This window comes from Hemiscyllium ocellatum, chromosome 9 (genome assembly GCF_020745735.1).
Source record: "Hemiscyllium ocellatum isolate sHemOce1 chromosome 9, sHemOce1.pat.X.cur, whole genome shotgun sequence".
NCBI lineage: Eukaryota > Metazoa > Chordata > Chondrichthyes > Orectolobiformes > Hemiscylliidae > Hemiscyllium > Hemiscyllium ocellatum.
Window position 1 is genome coordinate 100,710,957 of NC_083409.1, and position 17,192 is coordinate 100,728,148.

At 42.5% G+C, this 17,192-nt stretch overlaps 1 protein-coding gene across 1 annotated transcript in view; it reads right to left on the reverse strand.

Annotated features, from left to right (window-relative positions):
• LOC132819182 (serine/threonine-protein kinase N2-like) overlaps positions 1–17,192 on the reverse strand; it is a 121,266-nt gene that overhangs the window by 25,957 nt on the left and 78,117 nt on the right. Inside the window, exons 4-6 of the mRNA XM_060830616.1 lie at positions 9,396–9,525; positions 8,778–8,926; positions 8,477–8,690 (exon numbers count right to left, since the gene is read on the reverse strand). Of these exons, the coding sequence (XP_060686599.1) occupies positions 8,477–8,690; positions 8,778–8,926; positions 9,396–9,525 (493 nt within the window). The remainder of the gene's footprint in view (positions 1–8,476; positions 8,691–8,777; positions 8,927–9,395; positions 9,526–17,192) is intronic.

Genomic DNA, 17,192 nt, shown 5'->3' on the forward strand with positions numbered 1-17,192 from the left:
CCACTTCCTCACCTAGCAGTTTACTCTTGATTAGTAAAATAATGGAAAGGCTAATCAACATTATCAAGCAGCACTTGCTTCAAAATAATCTATTCAATGACACTCAGGTTCAGTTAGGCCAAGGCCACTCAACTCCTGACCTTAATACAGCTCCAGACCCAAACAAACTGAAGAGCTAAAATTTTAGCGGTGAGGAGAACGTGACTGCATTTGACATTAAGGACACAAGTGACTCAGCTTTCTTTTTAGAAGATTCTTTCACGGGCTGGGACAGCATTTATTGCTGATTCCTAGTTGCCATGGAAAAAGGGTGACGGTGAGCTACCGCTTTAAATTGCTGCATTCCATTTACTGTTGGTAAACCTAAAAACAGGTGGGAATATTCCAGGATTTGAAACTATAGGAATAATGACATATTTCCAAGTCAGGATGGCAAGTGCCTTGGAGGAAAACTTGGGAGTGTACCCACATATCTGCTGCTTTTGTTCTTCTTGACAGCGGTGGTGATGGGTTTGCAAGGTGCTGGGTGGAGTCACACTCATTTGATTTATTGTTGTCACATGTACCCAAGTTCAGTGAAAAAGTTTTGTTTTGCAAACAGTACAGGCAGATCATAACATACAAGGACATATAGATCAGAGGGTGTTTAGACAGAGCAAGGCATGCGAGGTTATGGCTGCACAGGAGGAGCACAATGCAACATCAACATTGGATCTGAAACTAGAGAGTCCATTCAGGAGTCTAATAATAGCAGGGAAAAAGCTGTTCTTGAACCCATTGCTGCAGGTGTTCAAGCTTCTGTATCTTCTGCCTGACAGAAGAGGTTGGAAGGGAATATTACCAGGGTGAAAAGGATCTTTGATGATGTTGGCAGCAAGTGTAGATGGAGTCCAAGGATGGGAGGTTGCCTTTCGTGATTGCCTGAGCTGTGTATACAACTTTCCGTAGTCTCTTATGATCCTGGGCAGAGCTGTTGCCATACCAGGGCGTTATGCATCCAGATAGAATACTTTCTACGGTACTTCTGTAGAAGTTGGTGAGGGTCCTTTCAGACATGTTGAATTTCCTAAGCCTCCTGAGGATGAAGAGGCATTGTTGTGCCTTCTTGACTATCACACCTATGTGAGAGGTCCAGGACAGATTGCTGGTTATCGTCATTCCTAGGATCTTGATGCTCTCGACCCTCTCCACTCCAGCTCCACTGAATAAATAGGGGCATGTTCTCCTCCTTTCTAGATGAACTCAACGATCAGTTCATTTGTTTTACTGACAGAGATTATCATCACTGCACCACAACACCAAACCCTTCATCTCCTTCCTGCATGCTGACTCATTACCGTTTGATATCCAGCCTACAACTGTGGTGTCAATAGCGAATTTGTAGATGGTGTTTGTACAAAATTTGGCTACACAGTCGAGTGTGTACATGGAGTATAGCAGCAGGCTGAAAACATTCTGGGGGGGGTGCGCTCTAGTATTGAGCATTATCATGGAGGTGATTACAAGATGACTAGGGGTTTAGGTAGGGTAGACAGTGAGAACCTTTTTCTGCTAATGGAGTCAGCTGTTAATAGGGGACACAGCTGTAAATTAAGGGGAGGTAGGTATAGGACAGATGTTAGGGGTAGATTCTTTACTCAGCGGGTTGAGGGGTCATGGAATGCCCTACCAGTAGCAGTGGTGGACTCTCCCTCTTTATGGGCATTTAAGCGGGCATTGGATAAGCATATGGAGGTTATTGGGCTAGTGTAGGTTAGGTAGGCTTCGGTCGGCGCAACATCGAGGGCCAAAGGGCCTGTACTGTGCTGTATTTTTCTATGTTCTATGGGTGCAGTTATCTAACTTCACAACTTGTGGTCTGTGAGTTGGGAAGCTGAAGATTCAGTTGCAGAGGGTGGAGCAGCGACCTGGGTGAATCGTGGGGGGGGTCTCACAGTTTCAACATTAGTTTGGCACCAAGCACAAAAAGATAGTAACTTCATGACCATCATATTACAGTCAAATGATGAATGTTGTATATTGATGGTCCATTGACACTACTTTAACTTTCCCTACATTGACTGGAAATGCTACAACTCTAGACAAAAACTGATCCATCCGAGGTGCTAATTTGTGAAGGAGGGTTTCCTGACACAGTAAGTCAAAGGGCTGATGAGGGGAGGCCGCACTCTGTGCTTTGTAATCAACCAGGCCAGGTGTTCGAGTTAGTGGTAGGTGAGCACTTTGGAGAGTGTGACAATAATTCGGTTATGTTTAGTTTAGTGATGGAAAGGGATAGGCACATGCCACAGGGCAAGAGTTATAGATGGGGAAGAACAATTATAATCTGATTAGGCAACACTGAAGATGCATAGAATGGGGTAGGAAAATACAGGGGATGGAGACATTTGAAATGTGGAGCTGGTTTAAGGTACAGATATTGAGTGCCCTTGATAGGTCAGGCAGGGAGGAAGTGATAAGGCAAGGGAACCATGGTTTACTACAGAAATTGCACCTCTTGTTAAGCGGAAGGAGGAGGCTTATGTGATATTGAGACGAGATGGTTCAGGTGAAGTGATGGAGAGTTACAGATTAGCTAGGAAGGATTTAAAGACAGTTAAGAGCAGCAAGGAGAGGACATGAGCAGTCTTTAGCAGGTAGAATAAAAGGAGAATTCTAAAGCTTTTTATAGGTATGTGAGGAATAAAAGGACAACTAGGGTAAGAATAGGGTCAAAGACAAAAATGGGAAGTTGTGTGGGGACCCTGTGAAGATTGGAGGGGTGCTAAACAAATATTTCTCATCTATTTTCACTCAGGAAAAGGAGAATATTGTAGAGAAGAATGAGATATGGGATATTAGACTAGAAAGGATTCAGGTTAATAAGAAAGAGGTGTTATCAATTCTAGGAGGAGTGAAAGTAGACGAGTCCCCTGGGCTGGATGGGATTTATCAGAGGATTCTCTGGGAAGCTAGGGAGGTGGTGTTGGAGCCTTTGGCCTTGATCTTGGACTGGTCAATGTCTACTGGCTTAGTACCAGAGGACTGAAGGATTGCAAATGTTGTGCCCTTGTTCAAGGGCAGTAGAGATCACCCAGGTAATTGTTGACCAGTGAGCCTTACATCTGTTGTATGAAAAGTTTTGGAAAAGATTATAAGAAATAGATTTATTATCTAGCAAGCAACAATTTGATTGCAGATAGTCAACATGGTTTCGTCATGTCTCTCAAACCTCAGAGGTTTTTGAGAAGGTGACTAAGCAGGTGGATAATGGTAGGGCAGTTGACATGGTGTACATGGATTTCAGTAAAGCCATTGAAAGGTTCCAGATGGATAGGCTGTTGGAGAAAATGTAGAGGCATAGGATTGAGGGTGATTTAGCAGTTTGGATTAGAAACTGGCTTTCTGTAAGACAGCAGCGAGTGGTGGTTGATAGAAAATATTCAGTCTGGAGTCCTATTACTAGTGGTGTGCCACCAGGATCTGTTTTGGAACCACTGCTCTGTCATTTTTATAAATGATTTGAACACAGGCATCTGTGAATGGGTTAGTGAGTTTGCAGATGACACGGAAGTTGGTGGAGTAGTGGGCAGTGTGGAAAAATGTTGCATGTTGCAGGGGGACTTGGATAAAGTCCCTGCAGAATTGGGCTAACAGATGACAAATGGAGTTCAATGCAGATAAATGTGAGGGGATTCACTTTGGGAAGGATAACAAGGAGGCAGAGTACTGAGTCAATGGAAAGATTCTTTGTAGTGTGAATGTGCAGAGGGGATCTTGGTGTCCATGCACATAAATCCCTGAAAGTTGCCACCAAAGGTTGATAGTGCTGTTAAGGCAGCATACGGTGTTAGATTGTTTTGGTAGACGGATTGAGTTCCAATGCCATAATGTCATGCTGCAATGTAGAAGCATTAGAAAAGGTACAGAGGGAATTTACCAGGATGTTGCCTGGTCTGGAAGGATGGTCTTATGAGAAAAGGCTGAGAGAATTGGGTCTGTTCTCACTGGAGAGAAGGCAGCTAAGAGGGATTTGATGGAGACATACAAGATGATTGAGATAAGGTAGACAGTGAAAGTCTTTGTCCTAGGATGATGAGGGGGCATAGCTACAAATTGAGGGGTGATACGACTTACGACAGATATCAGAGTCAGGTTCTTTACTCAGTGGTTAAAGGGTGGAATGCCCTCCCTGCCAACTCAACCACATTAGGGACATTTACATAATCCTTGGATAAACATATGGATGATGGGATAAGTGTAAGGGGATGGGCTTAGATTTGTTTACAGGTCAGCGCAACAGAGGGCCAACAGCCTGTTCTGCGCTGTGTTCTTCTATGTTCAACTATCTTCAGCTACTTCATTAACAACCTTCTCTCCATCATAGTGCTGAACATTTGTGCGTCCCCTATTCAACACTACAAGATACTGATGAAATCTGTATCCATGTGCAACAAGACCTGGACAATATCCAGGCTCGAGCTAACATGCATACCACAAAAGTACTCGTCAATGATCAGTAAAAAGAAAGAAGCCAACCATCAATATTCGACGACACTACTATTCTTAAATACTCAATTATCAAAGTCCCGGAGGTTACTATTTATGAGAAACTGAACTAGACCAGTTACATAAATATTAGATTACTTAGTGTGGAAACAGGCCGTTCAGCCCAACAGGTCCATACCGACCCACCGAAGCGCAACCCACCCAGACCCATTCCCCTACGTCTACTCCTGCCCCTAACACTATGGGCAATTTAGCATGGACAGTTCACCTAACATGCACATTTTTGGGCTGTGGGAAGAAACCGGAGCACCCAGAGTAAACCCACGCAGACACAGGGAGAATGTGCAAACTCCACATGGTCAGTCGCCCGAGGTGGGAATTGAACTGGGGTCTTTGGCGCTGTGAGGCAGCAGTGCTAATCACTGTGCCACCGTGCCGCTCATCCGAGGACCTCACTAAACCATCCAATCGGTCCAATATTGTGACTGCAAGAAGAGGGAATGCAAGAAGATAAAATGTCACTGAACGACTTCTGAACATGCATACGATCACAGTAATTTGAGGGTGCATACATGAAGATCAGCGGTCGGCACAATATCATGGGCTGAAGGGCCTGTTCTGTGCTGTATTGTTTTATGTTCTAAGAACATTTCAGAAGCTAGGAAACCTGCAGCATGTAAGTCACCTATCCTCTCCCCAAAGCCAATCCATCATCTACTACACAGTCGGGACTGAGGAAATAGTCTGAGGAAATTGCACTTGCTTAGACAAGTGCAACTCTAACACAAGCAGCTTACACAATCCAGGACAAAGCAGCCATCTTTATTGGCAACAAATGCACAAATATCTATTCTCTCCACCACAGAAGCACTGTAACAGCAGTGTGCACCATCTACATGCTCTGCTGAAATTCACTGAAGTTTTTAGACTGCACTTTCCAAACCCACGACCATTCCATCTGGAAGAACGCAGGTAATAGATACACAGGAACACCACCTGCAGGTTTCGTACCAATTCACCATCCTGACGTGCAATATCATTTTATCGTCACATGGTCAAAATCCTGGAAGCCCCTCTTCAATGGCATTGTGAGTTTTCCAACAGCAAATGGACTAGAGGCTCGTGAAGGCTGTACACCATCACCTTCAATAACAACAAGGCATGGGATAGCCTAGCCTGTGACGCGCTCTGTCGAGGAACAAAACAACCCCTGGTTTCGCACAGAACAAGAATCCTAACAACTTTAAACTACAACTATCCGAGATCAAACTATCCCATGCAAACCTTAAAAGCAACATAAGTCTCTACCTACATTTGGCAATGGTAACATAGTGCATGTGGAAAGAATGAAGAAATATACCCTAAAAGTATGAAGAATTGAAGTTCGTCAAGGAGGAAAAGGACCTCGACATTACTGTATCTAAATCCTGTGAACTCCATGGCCAGTAAGCAGTAACTAAAGCAACATAAAATATTAGCTTGCATTTTCAAGAGTGATTTGTTAACACATTAGGTTTTGGACTGCTTGTACGGTGGCTGGTGATTTACAGGCACTGGAAAAGATTCAGAGGAATGCTACAACAGTAATTGGCTCACTACACCTAAATTACCGAAATAGCTTTCAAAAATTGAGTATTTATTTTTTCAGAATCATTAAGTGCATGAGAATCTGATGAGGCACTAAAGTAATCAAAGTTACACACCAAATACACAGATTATTTGAATCAGTTAGCCAAAAAGTACACTGGTGCAATGGTAATAGAACTACATATATCTTTGCCAATAGACACGACTACTAATGGGATATATGGATTCGTTGCATATCCACAATGGAGAATGGGATCAGCAGTTAGTCGCAAATCAAGGATGATGCCTACTCAAGTGTCGCAACTTTACAAGTCACAGAAATAGACCTGTTGGTCCCATTCATCCATGCTGACCAGATATCCTAAAAACTGATCTGGTCAGATTTGCCAATATTTAGGACAGAGATGCACAGCATGGAAACAGACCCTTTGGTCCAACCTGCCCATGCCGACCAGATATCCCAACACAATCTAGTCCCACCTGCCAGCACCCAGCCCATATCCCTCCAAACCCTTCCTATTCATATACCCATCCAAATGCCTCTTAAACGTTGCAATTGTACCAGCCTCCACCAGATCCTCTCGTAGCTCATTCCATACACGTAACCCCCCCGGTGTGAAAAAGTTGCCCCGTAGTCTCTTTTATATCTTTCCCCTCTCACCCTAAACCTATGCCCTCTAGTTCTGGACTCCCCCATCCCAGGGACAACACTTTGCCTGCTTACCCTATCCAAGCCCCTCAATTTTGTAAACCTCTATAAGGTCACCCCTCAGCCTTCGACGCTCCAGGGAAAACAGCCCCAGCCTGTTCAGCCTCTCCACATAGCTCAAATCCCCAACCCTGGCAACATCCTTGTAAATCTTTTCTGAACCCTTTTAGGATTCAGAACATCTTTCCAATTAGAAGGAGACCAGAATTTCACGCAATAGTCCAACAGTGGCCTAACCAATGTCCTGTACAACCGCAATATGACCTCCCAACTCCTGTACTCAATACTCTGACCAATACAGCAAAGCATACCAAATGTCGTCTTCACTATCCTATCTACCTGCAACTCCACTTTCAAGGAGCTATGAACCTGCACTCCAAGGTCTCTTTGTTCAGCAACACTCCCCAGGACCTTACCATTAAGTGTATAAGTCCTGCTAAGATTTGTTTTCCCAAAATGCAGCACCTCGCATTTATCTGAATTAAACTCCATATACCCATCCAGATATCTCTTAAATGCTATAATTGTATCTGCCTCCACCACCTCCTCTGGCAGCTTGCTCTATACAAGTACCACCTTCTGCACAAGAAAGTTGCCCCTCAAGCCCATTTTGAAACTTTCCCCTTTCACCTTAAACCTATACCCTCGAGAACTGGACTCCCCCTACCCTGGGAGAAAGAGCTTGGCTATTCACCCTATTCCATGCCCCTCATGATTTTAAGCCTCTATGAAGTCACCCTTATAGTGACGTCAAGGAAAGCATTTGAGGGATGGATCATCAAACAATGAGAAATGTGGCTGGTGACTGACGACACTACAGACAAGTTACTGGAAGATGGCGGCAAGCAGACATGGCTCCAAGGTAACACCGATCAATACTGGAATCAAAACGGATTGCACATCCTCTAGGTTTAATCAAAATAGCTAGCTGCAATTCTATTTGGAATGAAACAAATAGCTTTGATTCTCCTGCGAACTTCAGTCCTGGCTCAAAGTGACATATCAGATAGAGTCAGAAATATGGCCAGACAAATAAGGCAGAGCAGCAAAGAGATTGCTTTGAAAGTTATTTTGTACATTTGGTGGTGAATCCATATTTGCTGATAGCATCACTAATGTGTAAAGTGAGGAAAAGGAAGAAATTGGAGATTGAGCACAGAGACAAGTGTGAAAATGCAAAATGCAGGAAGAAACTTGACAGCATTGGAATAGGTAAAATGACATCAGGACATGACATTGTCATAGAGGGTAATCACAGAAGGGATGGTGATGGATGGCAGAATTGTGGTATCAAAGTTATCAGAGGGTCAGGGAATCAATGCAGAATTTACAGTCTCAGAAAATTGATGATTTTGATCTGGAGTGAACATTTGGACAAAATGGAAATGTCAACTATTTAAAGATCAAATTGTAGCAATAGGTGTAAACATTATAAAATAAACATTTAAGAACTTCAGTGGAGTCGATATGGGTGAAATGTTGGAAAAGTGCACTTTTCTGGTGTTAGAAAATGACAGTATGTCATAGAACCATTTAAGATGGAACTACAGGACTATGCTTCTGAAAGTGCAACACAACAGTTACATGATCATCTCAAAATGGAGTATCAGTGATTATAAATCAGCACTACTCTCCTGCATAACAACCACACTCAAAAGTAATCTTGACAGTGAAGATTTTGGAAATACACACCTGTTAATGCAGCAGGTTTGGATAGAGTGCTGTACTGATTCTGTGGATAAATCACACTGTGACGTGGACTGAGCGCCGGTGATGAAACCATTGACAATTCATCTTTGATAATACTGCTCTTTGGGTGGTTTTTTGGAAGCTCACTTAGTCTTTGCTCTAAGGAGTATTTTAAAAGATCCAATTTCTGACTTGATTCATTAAATCTTGCTTGTGCCTTGTTGAGAAAGAAAAATTACTTCAACTAAAAAGTACTGAAGATTTATAGTAATAAATATGTAAAATACATTCCTTTTAAAATTACCTCTGAAAGTGCTTTCTTGTCAGGAACCTTTCCAGACCCAAGTAGTCGCATAACATTTTTTGCTCCTTCTGCCACTGCATACTCTATTCTGAAGTGATGCCTGAGCTCTTCAACTCGAAGCTCTAGGGGGCTTATCACAGGTTTTGTTGCTGAAATAAATAGAAATTTTAAACACAGGTACAGATGATTACTGCACAACTGGAAGAAAACAACATGGAATCAGTTGTTAAGTCAGTGCTGATGAAGCGAGAATAATGCCCTTTTTAAATCAACAGTTATCAATAGCCACCAGGCATGTTTCAATACATTTGAAATGCTGTTCACATGGTATCATATACAGAAGGAAGCCATTAAACAAGGCCATCAAAATCAAACAAAATTAGCAATAATCCTGCTGATAATCTTTGTATTAATGTATCTCCCAAAAACGATGTTAATACAGAAGGAAAGATTTAACAAATCTATATTACAGGGCAAAGAGCTATAATATCAGAGGTTTAGGTACATCACTGTGCAAGAATGTTGAATAATAGTTCATACAACATCGTATGTTCATAACTTCAAAAGGCTAATGTAATAGCACATCCAGCTCTTTCATATTTTAAATCTAGGTCTTACCTATTCCATCTGCATTTTCAAAGACTGCTTCACTAGTCTGCGTCGATTTAAGAATTTGCATCCTAATCACTTCTATTTTTGTCTTGCTGTCCTGAAGCATTTGTTGAGCTGCAGCTAATAACTTTCGATCCTGTAAAATGATAAGTGCTTAATCAAATATTTGCAACTTTCAAGACAATGTTTAACAGAACACTTGCAAAGTAAAACAGACTTGAACTTCAAACACCATCACTGCAGACATCAGTTGACTTATTCAGTCGGGTTTTGATATCTATACCAGTCAACTCAGATTTCTTTCCATACATACAAAAATCACCAAATACAATCCAAATGCAAAAAGCAGAGGGCAACTAAAGTCCAGAAACTGAAAGACAATGTGGGTGGCCCTGCCAATATATTTACACAATTTTCTCTTAGACTTAGACTTAGACTTAGACTTACAGTGTGGAAACAGGCCCTTCGGCCCAACAAGTCCACACCGACCCGCCGCAGCGAAACCCACCCATACCCCTACATTACCCCTTACCTAACACTACGGGCAATTTAGCATGGCCAATTCACCTGACCCGCACATCTTTGGACTGTGGGAGGAAACCGGAGCACCCGGAGGAAACCCACGCAGACACAGGGAGAACGTGCAAACTCCACACAGTCAGTCGCCTGAGTCGGGAATTGAACCCGGGTCTTCAGGCGCTGTGAGGCAGCAGTGCTAACCACTGTGCCACCGTGCCGCCCACTTTGCTTACATCACGATTATTCTTCAAAATAACTAGCTGCAATTGGACATGCAGAAATTGATTCATTTGATTTATTGTTACATGTACCTACTACAGTGAAAAGCTTTGGTTGCGAGCAACACAGGCAGATTATAGTGAGCAAGAATATACAGATCATAGGGTGAAGAAAATTTGGACAGAATAAGGCATACAGGTTACACCATTCAGTAAGTACACAAGATCAACATTATTTGAAGTTAGCAAGGAAAAAGCTGTTCTTTAATCTGCTGGTGCGTGCACTCAAGCTTCTCTATAGTCTGCCTGATGGAAAGGTTATAGGAGAGCATTACCAGAGTAGGATGGATCTTTACTGAGGTTGGCAGCCTTGCCACAGCAATGATACATAACTGAAGTCCCAAAAGGTAGGAGGCAGACTTCCAAGATGGTCTGGCTGTGCATATAACCTTCTGTAGTTTCTTACAGTCTTGGGCAGAGCAGTTGCTGTACCAGGTCGTTATGCATTTTACAGTGCATTTGTAAAGGTTGGTGAGAGAGTCCTTATGGACGTGCCAAATTTCCTGAGCCACCGGAGGAAGAACCGGAGTTGCTGTGCCTCCTTGACTGTCCCATCTACATGGGAAATCAGGAACAGGTTATCATCACTCCTAGGAACTTGACACACTCAACCTCTGCTCCTTTGTAGATGGGGGCATGTTCTCCTTTCTTTTAAAAAGTCAATTTTCAGTTCTTTCGTGTTGCTGGCATTGAATGTGAAGTTATCATTGCACTACCTCACCAGGCTCTTTATCTCCTTTCTGCATTCTGGCTCAATGTTGTTTGTATCCGTCCCACCACAGCGGTGTTGCCAGAAAATTTGTTGACGGCATTTGCTTGGAATTTGACACAGTTGTAGGTGTACAGGGAGTACCGTAATGAACTAAGCGCACATTCTTTGTGTGTGTGTGCGTGTGTGTGTATATAGTGTTGAGTGTCATTGTGGAGGAGGTGCAGTTACCTATCTTCATTGATTGTGGTCTGTGGGTCAGGAGTAGTGAAAATGGCATCCGCTGTGGACCTGTTAGGTCAGTAGGCAAAATTACAAAACTGCTACAGTAATAGAAATGGTCACTGCTGTTTCCAAATTTTGTACTTTATTACAGCTTTGCAACTTTCTGAAATTTGCGAAGTTCTCCTCATTCTTCTTTGCCCATCCCCCAATCCTCCACAGAAAAATATATTGCAAATTCTAGAAGCTGGAACAGGTACATAGTAAAGTCCGCATTTGAATAAAAGCGGGAAAAGAGCTACCAAGAACACAAATTAATGTTTTTCTCTTTTCAGAAGTACAGGCCCGTTGTGCATTTCCGGTTTTCATTTGCCCAATACAACCAAAAAATTGCAAAAGTTAAGCTAATCTGTACGATGCCAAAAAAGACAGCAACCTTGGCTGTTACATCTTTTTTATTCTACTTAATTATTTTAGTTTAAAACATAAGGCAACTCAAATGTATACATTGATGAATGAACAAGTAAACTGATCTGTGGTATTCAATAAGTCAAGTCAGTCAAGATCAGATAAAAAAAGAGAAAGAAAAATTCTGAACTGTTTTTAAATATGTGCATCATTAACACTATGAGTGAGGTAGTGAACTGCAGAATTTTTTTCAATGAGTATCCAGAACACACACACTCCATTCTACCTAGTTATTCCCTGATGGGCAGGAACTACAAGACGCAATGTGTTCTATTACTGCATTTACTAATATTAAACTCTTCACTGAAGCCAAGGTTTGGTTTCTATAGAAAACAAACACTTGTCTAGTTTGGTGAATATGTAGTCTAGTCAGGCAGAACTCTAACACTTTAGCCCCAAGAAAGTCATGCTTATTTTCAAATGGAATAAATTAAAAAGATGATGTATAATGCTTTGGCATTTTGATTGAACAGTGCAGCTTAGTCTACAGATTGCCCAGCCTTTATGCCAAATAAAATATGCAGTAGAGTGTAGCCCAATAGACCAGTTTCCCCAGATGGTTTTCTGAATAAATGTACATTTGGTGTGTCAATGAGTCACATGCATCTGAAGCCAACAGGTTCAATCCAGGGACTATGCTGACCACAGTCAAGACTATAAAGAGAAAACAGAAGAATTGTAATATGGCTAGCCTGACATCAGTAGTAGGGTAAATGCATTATGAAAAGATTTAAGAGTGGAGCACATAGAAAACAGTGATAAAAGCAGATACGGTTAATGTAGATTTACAAAAAAGGAAAGCATGCTTGACAAATCTAACAGAATTCTTTGAGGATATAACCAGTAGAAAGAATTGTTAGAGGGTGCCTGTGGATATGGTTTACTTCGACTTTTGGAAGGCTTTCAACAAAAGATGTCAAGACATCAGTTTGTAAAATTAGGCTAAGATTGCTGACACCAATGTATGCACACTATGCAATGCTCTAAAGCAGATTTCAGTCGATGTGGCTGGGTACTTTGGGGAGGACGGGAGGACAGAGAGTGTACAGAGAGACAGAGATTGGAATTGAGAGAGAGAGAGAACTGGAGGGAGGGGGAGGCAAGAAGGACGGGTGGGGAAGAGCCTTCAGGGTCCTGAGTGTCCTTGACGTTGCTGCCCCACCCTCCCCGAATTTTTGGCCCTCTTCCCTTCTTGTTCTGCGGGACTCCACCTGCATCTCTCCCTTTCTCTTTCGCAACCTCTGAATGCCCATCCAAAATTGCCTGCTCTTGTCTGCACATGCATCTAACATCACATGTAAAGTCAACATGACGACACCACTGTGTGAGACCATGCACTTCCCAATGAATACATGTGCAATTGCCCACAGTTCCCTGTGCCAGCAGATTGGGGTAGTGCATTGACATGGATAGAGAATTAGTGGAACTGGAGACAGGAAGAATAAACAAGTATTTTTCGAAGTGACAGGCAGCAACTAGTGTGGTTCTGCACTGATTAGTGCTTGGACCCCAGCTATTCAGAATATATATTCATGATTTAGATGACAGAACTAAATGTAACAATTCCAAGTTTGCAGATGGCAACGCCATGCGAAAAGGTGAACTGTGAAGAGGCTGCAGACACTGTTCAGTTTGCTCTGGACATGTTGAGGGATGGCTGACATTGTATAATGCAGATAAACGTTATCTAATTTGGTAGCAAGAACAGGAAGACAGATTATCTGAATGATGACAGATTGGGTAGGAGGGAGGCACAAAATGACTTGGGTATTCTTGTACACTAGTCACAAAGTAAACATGTAGGCACAGCAGGTGGTGAAGGCAGCAAATGATATGTTGGTCTTCAAGTACAGGAGCAGGGATATCTTGGTGCAACTGTAAAAGGCGTTTGGCGAGTACACGTGCAGTGCTGACCTCCATCTGTGTGTAAAGTTTACTGACTAATGCCCTGGATCACAGAACTGACATATAGAGAGAGACTGGATTGAATAGGACTATATTCGTGAGATTTTAGGAGGAGAGAGATCTCGTAGAATGCTAGAAAATTCCAAATGGACAAGTCAGTTAAATGCAGGAAAGATTTTTCTAATGACTGTAAAGTCCAGAACCAGAAGTCAGTCTCAGGACATGGGGGAGGCCATTTAGGACTTAGATGAGAAGAAATTTCTTCACCTCAGCGAGCTTCTGGAATTTCTGCCATAGAAAGTGGTCGAGGCCAAAACATGAATATTTTCCAATAACAGTTTGATATAGCCCTTGAGTTAGACCATCAGCCATGATCTTATTGAATGGCAGAGGAGGTTCGAAGGGTTGACTAGCCTACTCCTGCTCCTATTTTCTACATTACTATGTTAGGAGGTGGTGGTGAAAATCAAGTGCTTCTGTAACCTAATTTCCATTTAGGAACCCATATCAGGAACGTTTACGGTTGTATCTTGTGCTAGGATAATATTCAGGTCACCAATATCACAATTGCACTGTTGTCAGTCAGCAAACTCACACTTAAGCGGTTTACTTGGGTGAAGTCCCGGACTCTGCCAACTCCTGCAGAGACATACATCCCAGTTAAAGGTCAACAACTTTGAGTGAATACACTGACTTGCAGTTTCAAAACAGAGAATAGAATAAATAACACTCAACAGTATAATGTCAGTAAAACTGATGTCAAACAACTTAAAGCCCCCAAATCTGGTGTTTTTATTTTGGTAAACCACAGTTCCATTGATATTATACCACAAATTACGTAGTTCTGATGTATATTTTAACATATCAAATCATGTTTTGTTAGCAAATTGCACACACAAAGAGAATATGTGCAAACCACTTGGGGGAGCTCCACAGAATGCCCAGCAACGAGGGGTAAATTATGTCTCGTGAGTTAGGAGATAATGAAGTAGTTGCAGAAAGAATTGATTAAGTAGATTAGGAAGCCTCAGCAGGATTACGAACGGGAAAATGGTGTTTAACTTACTTGGATCATTTTGAAGAGGTTGAGGGTTAAGCCTTTTGACTATGTCATAGAGATGTACAGCATGGAAACAGACCCTTTGATCCAACTCGTCCTTGCTGACCAGATATCCTAAATTAATCTAGTCCCACATGATAGCATTTGGTTCATATCCGTCTGTACCCTTCCTATTCATTCAAATACCCATCCAGGTATCTTTTAAATGTTGTAATTGTATCCGCCTTCGCCACGTCCTCTGGCAGCTCATTCCATACACACACCACCCTGTGTGTGAAAAAGTTGTCCTTTGGCTCCCTTTTAAATCTTTCCCCTCATCTTAAACCTATGCCCTCTGGTTCTGGACTCCCCTACCCTCAGGAACAGAACTTGGCTATCCAACCTTTCCATGTCCCTCAATTTTCTAAACTTCTACAAAGATCAACCCTCAGCCCCTGACTCTCCAGGGAAAACAGCCCCAGCATTTTCAGCCTCTCCCTATAGCTCAAACCTTGGCAACATCCTTGTAAATCTTTTCTGAACACTTTCAAATCTCACAGCATCCTTCCTAAAGCAGTGAGACCAGAATTGAATGCAGTATTCTAAAAGCGGCCTAACTGATGTCTTGTACAAGTCACAACATGACCTTCCAACTCCTTTACTCAACGCACTAACCAATAAACACAAGCCTACTGAACACTTTCTTCACTACCCTGTCTACTTGCAACTCCACTTTCAAGGAACCATGAACCAACACTCCAGGGTCTCTGTTCAGCAAACTAACCAGGACCTTACGATTAAGTGCAAATGTCCTGTCTGATTTGCCTTTCCAAAATGCAGCACCTCATACTTACCTAAATTAAACTCCATCTGTCATTTCATTGCCCACATGCCCACCTGATCAAGGTTGCATCGTACCGTGAAGTAGGGATCTTCACTGTTGACTTCATAGAATCGTAAAATCCCTACAATTGTGGAAACAGGCCATTTGGCCAAACTAGTACACATCGACCCTCTGAAGAGTAAACCACCCAGACCCATCCCCCCACCCTATTACTCTACATTTACCCATGACTAATGCACCAAACCTACACATCCCTGAACACTAAAGGCAATTTAGCATGGCCAATCCACCTAACCTGCACATCTTGCATTGTGGGAGGAAACCCACACAGACACAGGGAGAATGTGCAAACTCCACACAGAGTCGCCAGAGGCTGGAATCAAACCGGGGTCCCTGGCGCTGTGAAACAGCAGTGCTAACCACTGAGCCACCGTGCCGCCCCTTGGTAGATACAATCTCATCTCAAAAGGACAAGGGTAGCAGATCATGGGAACATCACCACCTGCAAGTTCCCCTCCAAGCCACTCACCATCTGACTTGGAAAAACATACACTATTCCTTCAGTGTCAGTCAAAATCCTGGAATTTCATCCATAATGGCAATGTGGGTCAACCTACAACATGGGGACAGTAACAATTCAAGAAGGCTACTCACCATCACTTTCTGAAGGGCAATTAGGGAAGAGCAACAAATACTGGTCATGAGCGACACCCATGTAATGGGTGAATAAAAAAATTATTTCCATAAGGCATTGGATGCAGTGCCTCACAACAGACTTGGGGAAAGTTAATGGTGATGGTACAAAAGGGACAGTGACAACACGAACACAAAACAGGTTGAGTATTGGCAAGCAAACAGTCAATGCATTTTTTTGTGCAAGGTTTGCAGTGGGCCAATATTGGGACTCTTGATCTGGATCTTGATCTGCAAATGACAATTTCCAAGTTTGGACTGGACACTAAATTCAGGAAAATTGTAAACAGTGAGGAGTGCAATGTAGAATTCGAAAGTACACTGAGAAGTTGGTATATTCGGAGAATAGGTGACACATGAAGATCAAGTGAGATAATGGTCAAAAGAACAGATACAATACAAAGTAGAGGGTGCAGGTGCAGAGGGATGTGGGGGCGTTTACATACACCAGTCATTGAAGATAACAGGACAGGTGGAACAGCACTAAAACTACAACATTCTCAGTTGTATTAATAGGGGCAAGGAAGTGATGCTGAACTTGTACCTCAGCTGGAGTATTGTGCATTGAGTAATTTTAACACGGTCATAGAATCGTAGACACATACAGCATGGAAACATACCCTTTGATCCAACTCGTCCATGCTGACCAGATATCCCAACCTAATCTAGTCTCACCTGCCAGCACCTGACCCATATCCCTCCAAATCCTCCTATTCATATACCCATCCACGATGTTGCAATCCTACGAGTCTCTACCACTTCCTCTGGCAGCTCATTCCATACACGTTACATCCTGTGAGAAAAAAAAGCGATCCAAGGAGCAACTTTATATCTTTCCCCTCTCACCCTAAACCTACGCCCTCTAGTTCTGGACTCCTTCACCCCAGAGAAAAGACTATTTATCCAATCCATGCCCCCTCACGATTTTATAAGCCTCTATAAAAAGGTCACCCCTCAGCCTATGACACGCCAGGGAAAACAGCCCTAGCTTATCCAACATCTTCCTATACTCAAAACATCCAACCTTGGCAACATCCTTGTAAATCTTTTCTGAACCCTTTCAAGTTTCACAATATTGTTCTGAATGGAAGGAGACCAGAATTGCACACAATATTCCAACAGCGGC